This window comes from Capricornis sumatraensis, chromosome 3, assembly GCF_032405125.1.
Source record: "Capricornis sumatraensis isolate serow.1 chromosome 3, serow.2, whole genome shotgun sequence".
NCBI classification, from domain to species: Eukaryota; Metazoa; Chordata; class Mammalia; order Artiodactyla; family Bovidae; genus Capricornis; species Capricornis sumatraensis.
In genome coordinates, this window is record NC_091071.1 from 23599366 (window position 1) to 23613830 (window position 14465).

General features: G+C 39.3%; 1 protein-coding gene across 3 annotated transcripts in view; it reads right to left on the reverse strand.

Moving 5' to 3' along the window:
- Nucleotides 1–14465, reverse strand: part of ACSM3 (acyl-CoA synthetase medium chain family member 3) — a 62049-nt gene that overhangs the window by 15222 nt on the left and 32362 nt on the right. For 2 of the 3 annotated variants that reach the window (XM_068969073.1, XM_068969072.1), the window contains exons 4-8: nt 9655–9862; nt 6756–6899; nt 2979–3135; nt 2414–2493; nt 865–988 (exon numbers count right to left, since the gene is read on the reverse strand). In XM_068969073.1, the coding sequence (XP_068825174.1) occupies nt 865–988; nt 2414–2493; nt 2979–3135; nt 6756–6899; nt 9655–9862 (713 nt within the window). Of the gene's footprint in view, nt 1–864; nt 992–2413; nt 2494–2978; nt 3136–6755; nt 6900–9654; nt 9863–14465 lie in introns of all 3 variants that reach the window. The other variant, XM_068969071.1, reaches the window with a different exon arrangement.

The window sequence follows — 14465 nt, forward strand, 5'->3', positions numbered from 1 at the left end:
AACATTTATCCTCATATTCACATGATACTTGTTATACTATTTCTGTTTAATAAATTCATTGATTTTCATTTTTATTTTATTTTTTGTATTTTAATTTTTGACCAGGTACTACTTTCTCATGGTTCATAAATTGAAGCAGTATATAATGAAAAATTTATTTCAGTCTTTCCCTTATCTGCCCTATCTTATCCCTCTCTTTCCTACGTAACAATTTTTGTTGTTTCATTTCCTCTAGAATTTCTTCTTATTTCTATGAGCGCTTTAGATAAACCTTTTTAGAGTGTTCTTGTGAAGGAGTTTTCCAGCAAACTTAATATTTCAAGTAACAAGGAGCTCAGCATTTTCTATTTTTTCAGCAAAGCCCTAAGATATTTCCTTATTATACAAAGGGAAATCTTTTTATAGACCTAGTATTTTTGAATTAAAATTTGTTAATGCCCTGGTCCTAGTCTATTATATAGTGGCTTTCCTCAGTGAATGACTATCTAAACAATTGCATCTCTTACAGAGCTCTTTTGTAACCATCTTCCCTCATTTTTTTTTAAGAAACTGTTTCTTCTAATCACTCCATTCCCTCCCTATCCCTCAATCACAAAGCTACAATAAACAGTTTGTTTTTTTTTAATTGAAGGATAATTTCCTTACAGCGTTGTGTTGTGTTCCTTACAGCGTTCCTCCCTCTTGAACCTCCCTCAACACACACCCCCATTCCACCCCTCTAGGTCATCACAGAGCAGTAGGCTGAGCACCCTGTGTTATATAGCAGCAGCTTCCCACTAGCTATTTTACACATGGTAGCACTTTGGTTTTTATTTATCTGGCTGAATTGAGTTCAGCCGTGTCTTTTCAGTGAAGTCTGTATACCGTTTCAGTCTGTCCATATCCTTCGTAGATATCCAGACCTGTCCTGTTTCTCCATTGTTCAGTCACTTCAGGGTTGATTGGTTCCCCAGCACTTACACAGTGCTTCAAGCTTTTGAACTTATAGCTTCTCAGAAGACAGATAAGGAGTTAAATTTAGGAGGAAAATGGATAAAAATGAAAATTAGGATTATTTCTAGTGAAATTTCAGTACAAAATGTTTTAGTTTTTCCCCTAAGTTTCCTCTCTGGTACAAAATAAACAATTTTATCATGAAATGACTCCCAAACACCAAGTTTTGTTTTTTTTTCTTTTTCTCCATTTTATTGATGGAGGGCGGAGGGTTGGGGGAGGATTGGGGGTGGCATGACTTTTTGCAGAGAAAGACCATGCCATCCCTAGGGAAGGTACCACAAAATATTATGTTAAATCAGTGATAAAAAGCTTCCAATTGGTTAAATTGACTGTGGAGCATTTATACAATAGAACACTATACAGTTGTTTAAAAAAAAATAGAAGGAATGAAGATGCTCCTGGGTTGTACTATCCAATGGAATTTTTTGTTATGACAGAAATTTCTCTACTGAGCTGTCCACTGTTATATCCTCTAGTCCTGTGTGACTATTGAGCACTTGAAACATGACTAGTGTAACCAAGGCACTGAATTTTTTTTCACTGAAATATAATTGACTTATAATGTTACTTAGTTTTTGGTTTATAATGTCTTGATTTGATATTTGTACATATGGTGAAATGATTGCACAAGTCTAGTTAACATCTGTTACCCTACATAGTTACAAGACTACTGTCTTAGCAACTTTGAATATGTAATACAGTATTATTAATTATAGTTTGGAACTGAATTTTAATTTAATTAAAATGTAAATAACTATATGCAGCTAACGGTTACCAAATTGGACAGCACAGTTTCAGGATGTATTGTAGGCGAAGAAAAGAAGGGGCAGAACTGTGTGCATATCATGTCTCATTTTAAAAGAGTTGGGAGAGAACATATGCATATTGGCTTGTGCCTGCATAAATCTCAGGGAGAGGGAGAACTAAGGCTGAAGACAAGGTGTGGAGGAAGACTTTTCACTATATATTCTTACATACCTATTGAATTTTATGTCATGTGAATTGTTTCCTACTTAAAAATTAAATAAAATCAATTTAAAAGTAGTGACCAAGTAATACTTTCAAATGGAATCAGTAATAAAGTAAAAGACATTCATTTTCTTTCCTGTTTGCTGGGATAGGGTTTTGAATAAGGGTGACGGGTATTTTCTCAGCTCATGTAACAGACAAAGGATAAACACTGGGCTCAGAGCTATACATGTGGCTTGAACTGTTTTTCCTCTCTCTGCTTGAGGGAACTGGATATAGAAGTTATCATGTACAGAATATAAGCAAGAAGGACGAGGAAGAGAAAAGATTACTAAATACCATACCTGCTGATCTGGAGATATGTTTTTAGGCAGAGAGATCTTTTATTTTGTATATTCCTCCTCCTTTCCTCTCTGCCCATAAGTGCCCATTTACCAACTTTGCTTACCTGGCCTTATCATTCTGTACAAGCATTCTATATGCAGTTGGTGCTGAACAGAAGACTGTGATGGGAAACTTGGAAAGTGTCTGCAATTTAGAAGAAGTGGTCTTACACAATTTTTAATAAGTGCTTAAATACCTATGCTAGACATAATAAAACTTGGAACATTATTTATTCTAATGTAAACACTCTCATGGGCTTGCCTTTTGGCTCAGCTAGTAAAGAATCCGCCTGCAATGCGGGAGACCTGGGTTCGATCCCTGGGTTCGGAAGGTCCCCTGGAGAAGGGAAAGGCTACTCACTCCAATATTCTGGCCTGGAGAATTCCATAGACTGTATAATACAGTGCATGGACTCGCAAAGAGTCAGAATCGAATGAGCGACTTTCACACACACACAAACACTCTCACAGCTTTCCTCTGTATATCTTTTCAGGCTTATTGATTTTCCATTGTGGAATACCTTAAATAACATTATCTACTCTGATTTCTACAAGTTACTTTATTCACTAGTCCTGTCAGTGATAGTGCTAATTCACTTCTAAATATTGACCTCTTGTGCTCCGCCTTACTTGCAAGATGGAAGTTGGCTCAAACCGTGGCAAATAATGTGCAAATACACATGCTCCCTGGATCCATGGAGAAAAAACACTACTCCATGCAGATTTTGCCCAGCCTGTGTCAGAGGTATTCCACATGACATCCAAAGGGGTCAAATCCAGCCAGAACCTAGGTAAACAAAGAATCAGTTCAGTTTAGTCACCCAGTCGTGTCCAACACTTTCCAACCCCATAGCCTGTAGCATGCCAGGCTTCTCTGTCCATCACCAACTCCTGGAGCTTGCTCAAATTCATGTCCATCAAGTCAGTGATTTCATCCGAGCTTCGATTCCTCTGTCATCCCCTTCTCCTCCTGCCCCCAATCTTTCCCATCATTGGGGTCTTTTCCAGTGATTCAATTCTTCAAATCAGGTGGCCAAAGTATTGGAGTTTCAGCTTCAACATCAGTCCTTCCAATAATATTCAGGACTGTTTTCCTTCAGAATTGACTGGTTTTATCTCTTTGCAGTCCAAAGGACTCTCAAAGAGTCTTCTCCAACTCCACATTTCAAAAGCATTAATTCTTTGGCACTCAGCTTTCTTTATAGTCCAACTCTCACATCCATACATGACTACTGGAAAAACCATAACCTTGACAAGATGGACCTTTGTTGGCAAAGTAATGTCTCTGCTTTTCAATATGCTATCTATGTTGGCCATAGCTTATTTCCCAAGGAGCAAGCATCTTTTGATTTCACGGCTACAGTCACCATCTGCAGTGATTTTGGAGCCCAAGAAAATAAAGTCTGTCACTGTTTCCATTGTTTCCCCATCGATTTGCCATGAAGTGATGGGACCAGATGTCATGATCTTAGTTTTTTGAATGTTGAGCTTTAAGCCAACTTTTTCACTCTCCTCTTTCACTTTCATTAAGAGTCTGTTTAGTTCTTCACTTTCTGCCATAAGGTGGTGACATCTGTGTATTTGATTTTATTGATATTTCTCCCAACAATCTTGATCTCAGCTTGTGCTTCATCCAGCCCAGCATTTCACATGATGTACTCTTCATATAAGTTAAATAAGCAGGGTGACAATATACAGCCTTGATGTACTCCTTTCCAAATTGGGAACCAGTCTGTTGTTCCATGTCTGGTTCTAACTGTTGCTTCTTGACCTGCATACAGATTTCTCAGGAGGCAGGTAAGGTGGTCTAGTATTCTGATCTCTTTAAGAATTTTCCACAGTTTGTGGTGATCCATGCGGTCAAAAGCTTTGACATAGTCAATAAAGCAGAAGTATATGTTTTTCTGGAGCTCTCTTGCTTTTTTGATGTTCCAGCGGATGGTGGCAATTTGATCTCTTGTTCCTCTGCCTTTTCTAAATCCAGCTTGAACATCTGGAAGTTCTTGATCTACATATTGTTGAAGCTAGGCTTGGAGAATTTTGAGCATTACTCTGCTAGTGTGTGAGATGAGTGCAGTTGTGCAGTAGTTTGAACATTCTTTGGCACTGCCTTTCTTTGGGATTGAATGAAAACTGACCTTTTCCAGTCCTGTGGCCACTGCTGAGTTTTCCAAATTTGTTGGCCTATTGAGTGCAGCACTTTCACAGCATCATCTTTCAGGATTTGAAATAGCTCCACTGGAATTCCATCACCTCCACTAGCTTTGTTCGTAGTGATGCTTTCTAAGGCCCACTTGACTTTGCATTCCAGGATGTCTGGCTCTAGATGAGTGATCACTCCATTGTGGTTATCTGAGTCATGAAGATCTTTTTTGTATAGTTCTTCTGTGTATTCTTACCGCCTCTTCTTAATATCTTCTGCTTCTGTTAGGTCCATACTATTTCTGTACTTTTGTGCCCATCTTTGCATGAAATGTTCCTTTGGTATCTCTAATTTTCTTGAAGAGATCTCTAGTCTTCCCAATTCTGTTTTTTTCCTCTATTTCTTTGCATTGATCACTGAGGAAGGCTTTCTTATCTCTCCTTGCTATTCCTTGGAACTCTGCGTCCAGATGGGTATAGCTTACCTTTTCTTTTTGCCTTTAGCTTCTCTTCTTTTCTCAGCTATTTTTAAGGCCTCCTCAGACAACCATTTTGTCTTTTTGCATTTCTCTTTTTGGGAGATGGTCTTGATCACTGCCTCCTGTACAATGTCATGAACCTCTGTCCGTAGTTCTTCAGGCACTCTGTCTTTCAGATCTAATCCCTTGAATCTATTTGCCAATTCCACTGTATAATCGTAAGGGATTTGATTTAGGTCATATGTAAATGGTCTAGTGGTTTTCCATACTTCCTTCAATTTAAGTCTAAATTTGGCAATAAGGAGTTCATGATCTGAGCCACAGTCAGCTCCCAGTCTTGTTTTTGCTGACTGTATTTTCTGTGCTGTGCTTAGTCATGTCTGAATCTTTGCGACTCCATGGACTGTAGTCTGCCAGGCTCTTCTGTCCTTGGGATTCTCCTGACAAGAATACTTGAGTAGGTTGTCATTTCATTCTCCAGGGGATCTTCCCGACCCAGGGATTGAACCCAGGTCTCCCACATTGCAGGTGGATTCTTTGCTGTCTGAGCCACTAACTGTACAAAGAATCAACTTGATACATACAACAAACTGGAATTCTTGAAGAGATGGGATACCAGACCACATTACCTGTCTCTTGAGAAACCTGTATGTAGGTCAAGAAGCAACATTTAGAACTTTATTTGGAACAACTGACTGGTTCAAAATTGGGAAAGGAACACAACAAGGCTGTATATTGTCACCCTGCTTATTTGCCTTATATGCAGAGTACATCATCAGAAATGCCAGGCTGGATGAATCACAAACTGGAATCAAGAATGTCTGGAGAAATATCATCAACCTCAGGTATGTAAATGAAACCACACTAATGGCAGAAAGTGAAGAGGAACTAAAGAACCTCTTGATGAGGATGAAAGAGGAGAGTGAAAAAGCTGGCTTAAAACTCAACATTTAAAAAATTAGGATCATGGCATCCGGTCCCATCACTTAGAAGGGAGAAAAGTGGAAGCAGTGACAGATTTTCTTTTCTTGGGCTCCAAAATCACTGTGGACAGTGACTGCAGCCATGAAATTAAAAGACACTTGCTCCTTGGAAGGAAAGCCATTTCAAAGCTAGACAGCACAGTAAAAGAGAAGACATCACTTTGCTGACAAAAGTCTGTATCAAGGCTATTGTTTTTCCAGTAGTCATGTATGGATGTGAGAGCTGGACCATAAGGAATGCAGAGCACCATAGAATTGATGGTTTCAAACTGTGGTGCTGGAGAAGACTCTTGAGAGACTCTTGGACAGCAGGGAGATCAAACCAGTCAATTCTAAAGGAAATCAACCCTGAATATTCATTGGAAGGACTTATGCTAAACCTGAAGCTCCAATACTCTGCCCACCTGATACGAAGAGCAGGCTCACTGGAGAACACCCTGATGCTGGGAAAGATTGAAGGCAAAAGGAGAAGAGGGCAGAAGAGGATGAGATGGCTACATAGCATCACCAACTCAATGGACATGAGTCTGAGCAAACTCTGGGAGATAGTGAAGGACAGGGAAGCATGGTGTCCTGCAGTTCGTGGGGTCGCAAAAAGTTGGACACGACTTAGCAACTGAACAACAACAACATATATACATTTAATATATAAATATAAATATATATATATATATATACACACACACACTTGAGATACATATATATAGACAACTATATATATATATAGAAACATTTAAAATACAAATAAAGGAATCGTCATTTTTGTAGCATTGACACTTCAAACTACAGTTCTGTGAAAATACCTTCCATTTATAGATAATCCTAAACCAAAACTGCTGTGGGTGTGTCCAGTCATTTTAGGATAACCGCTTGTTCCACTGGTAAAGAAAATGGCCATCATCTCATTGTGTTTTGTCTTCACACAGGTGTGGTTGTCACTGGCATGTCTATGAAGGAAGAATTACAGTGATTGTATACATTAAACACAGTATCATAGACTGTTACCACACAAAAGGATTTACTCAGACCTCTTCATCTCATTGATTAAGCTGCAGGGACTTAGGTTGAATTCCAAGGTAAAAGCCATCTCACTCCATCTTTTAAGGTGCTTTCTGGAAACAAGCTAAACTTTGCCATCAATAGCCCATTTATAACAGGTTGACTTCATAGCTTTTTACTGTGTAGTGAAGAGTGAAAGCATTACCAAAAAAACTCAAGAATTTTATCATACCTTCTACAGAATGAGTATTCTATGATCTTCTAATCATGTATATGTGAGGTAAAATGTAATTTTTAAAAAATGAGTATGTTAATAGAAGTCATGGGTAATGGTATAAGGCAGGGATCATTAAACTACAGGCCTATGGGCCAAACATGGCCTGTCTTTTGTTTTCACAGATAAAGTTTTATTGCAACACAACTGTGTCCATTCTTTTACATATTGCCTATGACTGCTTTCTACACTATGACAGTTAGTAGGTATGATAGAGACTACATGGCCTGCAAATCCTATATATTTACTATCCATCCCTTTTGTAAAAAACCATTTGCTGACCCCTCAAAAGGATGGTTTTTCTGTTTCCCACAAGAGAGTCTACATAGTTCTGAATATAGTAAGCAAAAAGACTGAATAGGATCTAAGTATCCACTTAGGGAAGGAAGGGTTTCAGTTAAAGAAAGAAAACATTTTTGTTCCAAAGGATAATTGGGCTTTTATATATGTCATACATCAGGGCAGCTGAGAGGAAGTAAACTCTGTACATTTGAGTGTCTAAGAATCATACAGAATTTTATTAGGAAATATTGAGCTGAAAATGAATGAATCAGAAATATGCAGCTATGAAAACTATTTCTATTTTTAAATCCTAACATAGCTAAACCAAATGTTTAGGCTATGATTCTATAATTTTTTTGTTATAAAGCTAGTACCTATAACTGTGTACTTATCACTTCTATCACAGATATTATTGCTCATGAAACCTAAGGTAGGTTTATTGTACCAATCTCTCAGAAGCAGTAAACCTAGCAGATAGTAGTGTGGGCTTAGAAGCTAGACTGCCTGAGTGTGAAACCCAGTTCTGCCAGATCCTAACATTTGACCTTATTTATCTGTCTAACCAGAGAATCCACCTGCAATGCAGAAGATGTGGGTTTGATCCTTGGGTCAGGAAAAACCTCCGGAGGAGGGAATGGCAACCCCACTCCAGTATTCTTGCCCAGAAAATCCCATCCATAGTGTTGCAGACAGTTGGATATGACTGAAGCGACTGAACATGAGCATCTGTATATTTAACAGTTCCTACCCCATAGTTTGTTGTGATATTTAAATGAGTTAATATTGAGTTGGCCAAAAAGTTTGTTTGAGGTTTTCCATAATATCTTATTGAAAAAATCTAATGAACTTTTTGGGCAACCCAATATATCTGAAGTGCAGTTTTTGGCACATAATCAGTGCCATATAAGTGTTAGATATTATACAATTATAACACTATTTTTATTAGAACAGAATTTGGCCTTTGGTAAGAACTCAATAGAGAATCCGCCTTCCAATACAGGAGACACAAGAGACATGGGTTCAATCCCTGGGTTGGGAAGATCCCCTGGAATAGGAAATGGCAATTTCAGTATTCTTCCTTAGAAAATTCCATGAACAGAGGAGCATGGTGGGCTACAGTCCATGGGGTCTCAAAGAGTGGGACACAACTGAACAATGTAGCATGTATGCACACAATAAATGTTAGCTATTTTAGAAGAGTCAGAACAAGTCCCAGTGGGCTACAGTCCATGATATCACAAAGAGTCGGACACAACTTAGCAACTAAACAATGACAAAGAACAAGTCCCTAGTTGCAAACTTGCTCCAAAATCATTGAGTAAAGGTAGGAAGCTCATTCCAGAGAGGGAATTTGCTACCACCCTAAAGCTAAGATAACCAATACTTGACAAAGAGTTCCAAGTGACCCCTAGAAGCACCCCATAGCGGGGCTTGAATATCTGTGTAATAGTTTTATTAATTGCATCTATTAAGTATTCTTCCTACTATAACCTGATAGAAATGTCACTGTCAGCAAGGGAATAATACAGCACCCACAGAAGGATTGATTCTGATTAGTTCCTATGGGAGATGATAATTGCTCCGTGGTTGATGCTGTGATGCACCTCCTAGATCCTGCTGCAGAATTTTAAGACATGCTTCCCTTCATGTGCTAAGATCCCTCTTTAGATATTACCTTGGCTGAAGATAGTTGCCTTGCTCAAGGTCTTGCCTCCTTCTAAAGACAGTTTGTATCCAGTTACTGATTAGCATTGGATCTCTTGCTTTAGCTGGACATAGCTTTGAAGGGCTATCCAAACTACAGTGATCTCTGTAGGTTGACTGATGGCTTTTTTGAAGTACATGGATGATAAATTTCAACTGCTGCCCAATCCCACATTGTTCCCTTTCCTTCACAGTATTGGTCCTAAGGTAACTTCTTAATAAACTTACACAACTAATGTCTGTCTTACAGTGTGCTTCCTTGAGATCCCAACCTATGAAAAACACCACCAGTTCCTTGCCTCAGAGCTTTGCACTATAATCACCAGTTGTTCCCTTTGTCTATTATTTTAATTTTCATTTTTCTGGTTAATCCAGGGTTGACTATCTTATCAATGTTGTGTTTCTTTTTGGAAAGCTGTTCTACAACAATTATGGTTACTCACTTCATCATCTCCTTTAAGTTCTCCCAACCCTCTCTGGGGCTCTGAGACACAATTAGTTTGGAGTGCAGATTTTCACATTTAGATGCAACAGCATCAACTGCTGGAGCTAAAACTTCATTGGTAATAATGCACTTTGCTTTTGAAGATTGTAGTCGGTAGAGGATGTCTTTTTGGGTCATCTGAGTGGTTCCTGGAATTAGAACTGTCCCTAAAAGAGAAGAAAATAAAGTATTTAGAAAGGATTTCCTTCATCATGTTAATTAAGGTAGTATAGATAACCCATGTATATTCAGTGTTTCTCAGGGTGAGTTAGTTGATTTTCCAGGCAGGATATCTACTTGTCTTCCTTTCATTACTATACTTTTGCCTTTAAAGGAATCTCAAAGTCTAGGACCCTTTTGATCTAACATGAAAGGATGTTAAATCCTGGATAATTATTTTCTATTTGGAGACCATTCATAACATTTAACTTGAAGAGGGTTTTGAATTGAAAAATAATAAAGGTGAAGGTGAAGTTGCTCAGTCGTGTCCGACTCTTTGTGACCCTGTGGACTGTAACCTACTAGGCTTCTCCATCCATGGGATTCTCCAGGCAAGAATACTGGAGTGGATTGCCATTTCCTTCTCCAGGGGAATCTTCCCAACCCAGGGATCGAACCCAGGTCTCCCGCATTGGAAGCAGATGCTTTAACCTCTGATTTATTGAGTACTTTGAGTGTCAGGTGCTGTGTAAGTGTTTGCATATTTTAACATTTAATCTCTACCTAAAACACAAATGTTATTGTTAACTAGAAAATACACAACATAAAAGTTGAGAATTATGTTTTATTGGGACGACTTTCTGAGGGCTTTCTCAGATAGCTCTGAGGGACTGCTCTGAAGGGTGAAGGGAGAAGCCAGAATATACAGGGGTTTTGCAACAAAAGCCAGGTAGTTGGAACATCAAAAGATTACTGTTAATTAAAAGCCAGACATGGCAAGTTAATCAATTTAGTGCTTTTCTATGTACCGGAAGATGTAAGAGTCTAGGCTCACTGATCTCATTCCTTTGATATGCACCTTAACTCAGTTCAGTTCAGTCGCTCAGTCGTGTCCGACTCTTTGCGACCCCATGAATCGCAGCACGCCAGGCCTCCCTGTTCATCACCATCTCCCGGAGTTCACTCAGACTCATGTCCATCGAGTCCGTGATGCCATCCAGCCATCTCATCCTTGGTCGTCCCTTTCTCCTACTGCCCCCAATCCCTCCCAGCATCAGAGTCTTTTCCAATGAGTCAACTCTTCACACGAGGTGGCCAAAGTACTGGAGTTTCAGCTTCAGCATCATTCCCTCCAAAGAAATCCCAGGGTTGATCTCCTTCAGAATGGACTGGTTGGATCTCCTTGCAGTCCAAGGGACTCTCAAGAGTCTTCTCCAACACCACACTTCAAAAGCATTAATTTAACTATCTATGGCTAATCTGTTCTTTCTCAACCTGAGTTCCCTCAGGGCTCATCACTGGAGGCAGCTGTAGTAGCTGATGGCTTGATGGCCATAACATCCTTTGTTTCCTGATATGGCAGGTAGCATTCTTAGTCCACCCTATAAATAATTTGCCTGAATCACTGAAGTAGCAGGGGCAGTGGATGGACTGAACACTGCACCCTGACTTAAACTGTAATTTAACCACCTTGGTTCAGTGCATCTTTTGTTGTTGTTCTGTTGCTAAGTCGTGTCCAACTCTTTGTGACCCCATAAACTGCAGCACACCAGGGTTTTCTGTCCATCACTATCTCCCTGAAATTGCTCAAACGTTATGTCCACTGAGTCAGTGATGCCATCCAACTTCTCATCCTCTGTCTCCCCCTTCTTCTCTTGTCCTCATTTTTATCCAGCATCAGGGTCTTTTCCAGAGAGTCAGCTCTTCGCATCAGGTGGCCAAAGGGCCTCTTAAAACATACATTAATTTTATACCTTCTTTCCAAAGAGAAGGATTGAGGCATTCATCTTTTCTGTGCTTCTAGTCCCATCTGCTATAAACTATACTGTAAGGTACAGTAAGGTACAGTGCAGTGGTCAAGACTGTGTCCTTTAAGATACTCTTAAAGCTTGGTCTTGAACAAGACTACTTCACCTCTGAGAGTCTCGGATTCTGCATCTTTAGAATGGGGATTATAATAACACTACCTTCTTTATAGGATTATTAAGGATTAAATGAGTTAAGTTTTTTAATGAGGTAAATTGGAAGTGGTCAAACAGGAGATGGCAAGAGCGAACGTCCACATTTTAGGAATCGCTGAACTAAAATGGACTGGAATAGGTGAATTTAATTCATAGGACCATTATATCTACTACTGTGGGCAAGAATCTCTTAGAAGAAATGGAGTAGCCCTCAGAGTCACCAAAAGAGTCTGAAACGCAGAGCTTGGGTGCAATCTCAAAAACGACAGATGATCTCTGTTTGTTTCCCAGGCAAACCATTCAATATCCCAGTAATCCAAGTCTGTTCCCCGAACACTGATGCCAAAGAAGCTGAAGCTGAATGCTTCTGTGAAGACCTACAAGAACTTCTAGAACTAACACCAAAAAAAAAATGCCATTTCATCAATGGGGACTAGAATGCAAAAGTAGGAAGTCAAGAGATACCTGGAGTAACAGAAAAGTTTGGCCTAGGAGAACAGAATGAAGCAGGGCAAAGGCTAACAGTTTTGCCAAGACAATGCACTGGTCATAGCGAACACCTTCTTCCAACAACACAAGAAACGACTCTACACACGGACTTCACCAGATAGTCGATACCGAAATCAGATTGATTATATTCTTTGCAGCCAAAGATGGAGAATTTCTATACAGTCAACAAAAACAAGACCAGAAGCTGACTGTGGCTCAGAGCATGAACTCCTTATTGCAAAATTCAGACTTAAATTCAGGAAGAAGCGAAAAACACTGGACCATTCACATATGTTGTTGCTAAGTCCATTCACATATGACCTAAGTCAAATCCCTTAGCAATTATACAGTGGAAGTGACAAATCAGTTCAGTGGATTAGATCTGATAGAGTGCCTGCAGAACTATGGACGGAGGTACATGACATTGTACAGGAGGCAGTGATCAAGACCATTCCCAAGAAAAAGAAATGTAAAAAGGCAAAATGGCTATCTGAGGAGGCCTTACAAGTAGCTGAGAAAAGAAGAGAAGCTAAAGGCAAAAAGAAAAGGAAACTTAAACTCATTTGAATACAGAGTTCCAAAGAATAGGAAGGAGAGATAAGAAAGCCTTCCTCGGTGATCAGTGCAAAGAAACAGAAGAAAACAATAGAATGAGAAAGACTAGAGATCTCTTCAAGAAAATTAGAGATACCAAAGGAACATTTCATGCAAAGATGGGCATAAAAGTATAGAAACAGAATGGACTTAACAGAAGCTAGAGATATTAAGAGGAGGTGGCAGGAATACACAGGAGAACTATACAAAAAAGATCTTCATGACCCACATTACCACAATGGTGTGATTGCTTGCCTAAAGCCAGACATCCTGGAATGTAAAGTCAAGTGGGTCTTAGGAAACATCACTACAACAAAGCTAATGGAGGTGATGGAATTCCAGTTGAGCTATTTCAGATCCTGAAAGATGATGCTGTAAAAGTGCTGCACTCAATATGCCAGCAAATTTGGAAAACTCAGCAGTGGCCACAGGACTGGAAAAGGTCAGTTTTCATTCCAGTCCCAAAGAAAGGCAATGTAAAAGAATGTTCAAACTGCTGCACAATTGCACTCATCTCACACACTAGCAAAGTAATGTTCAAAATTTTCCAAGCCAGGCTTCAGTAGTATGTAAACTATGAACTTCCAGATGTTCAAGCTGGATTTAGAAAAGGCAGAAGAACCAGAGATCAAATTGCCAAAACCTGTTGGATCATCGAAAAAGCAAGAGAATTCCAGAAAAACATCTACTTCTGTGTTATTGACTATGCCAAAACCTTTGACTGTATGGATCACCACAAACTGTGGAAAATTCTTTTTTTTTAATATAAATTTATATTTTAATTGGAGGCTAATTACTTTACAATATTGCATTGGTTTTGCCATACATTGACATGAATCCACCACGGGTGTACATGTGTTCCCCATCCTGAACCCCCCTCCCACCTCCCTCCCCATCCCATCCCTCTGTCATCCCAGTGCACCAGCCCCAAGCACCCTGTATCATGCATTGAACCTGGACTGGTGATTCATTTCACATATGATAATATACATTGTTTCAATGCCATTCTCCCAAATCATCCCACCCTCACTCTCTCCCACAAAGTCCAAAAGACTGTTCTTTACATCTGTGTCTCTTTTGCTGTCTCGCATACCGGATCACCTGACCTGCCTCCTGAGAAATCTGTATGCAGGTCAAGAAGTAACAGAACCAGACATGGAACAACAGACTGATTCCAAATTGGGTAAGGAGTACTTCAAAGCTATATATTGTCACCCTGCTTATTTAACTTATATACAGAGTACATCATGTAAAATGAAGGGCTGGATGAAGCACAAGCTGGAATGAAGATTTCCAGGAGAAATATTAATAACTTCGGATATGCAGATGATATCACTCTTATGGCAGAAAGTGAAGAGGAACTAAAGAGCCTCTTGATGAAAATGAAAGAGGAGCATGAAAAAGCTGGCTTAAAACTCAGCATTCAAAAAACTAAGATCGTGGATCTGGTCCTATCACTTCATGGCAAATAGATGGGGAAACAACGGAAACAGTGACAGATTTTATTTTATCGGGCTCTAAAATCAATGTGGACGATGACTGCAGCCATGAAATCCAAAGATTGCTC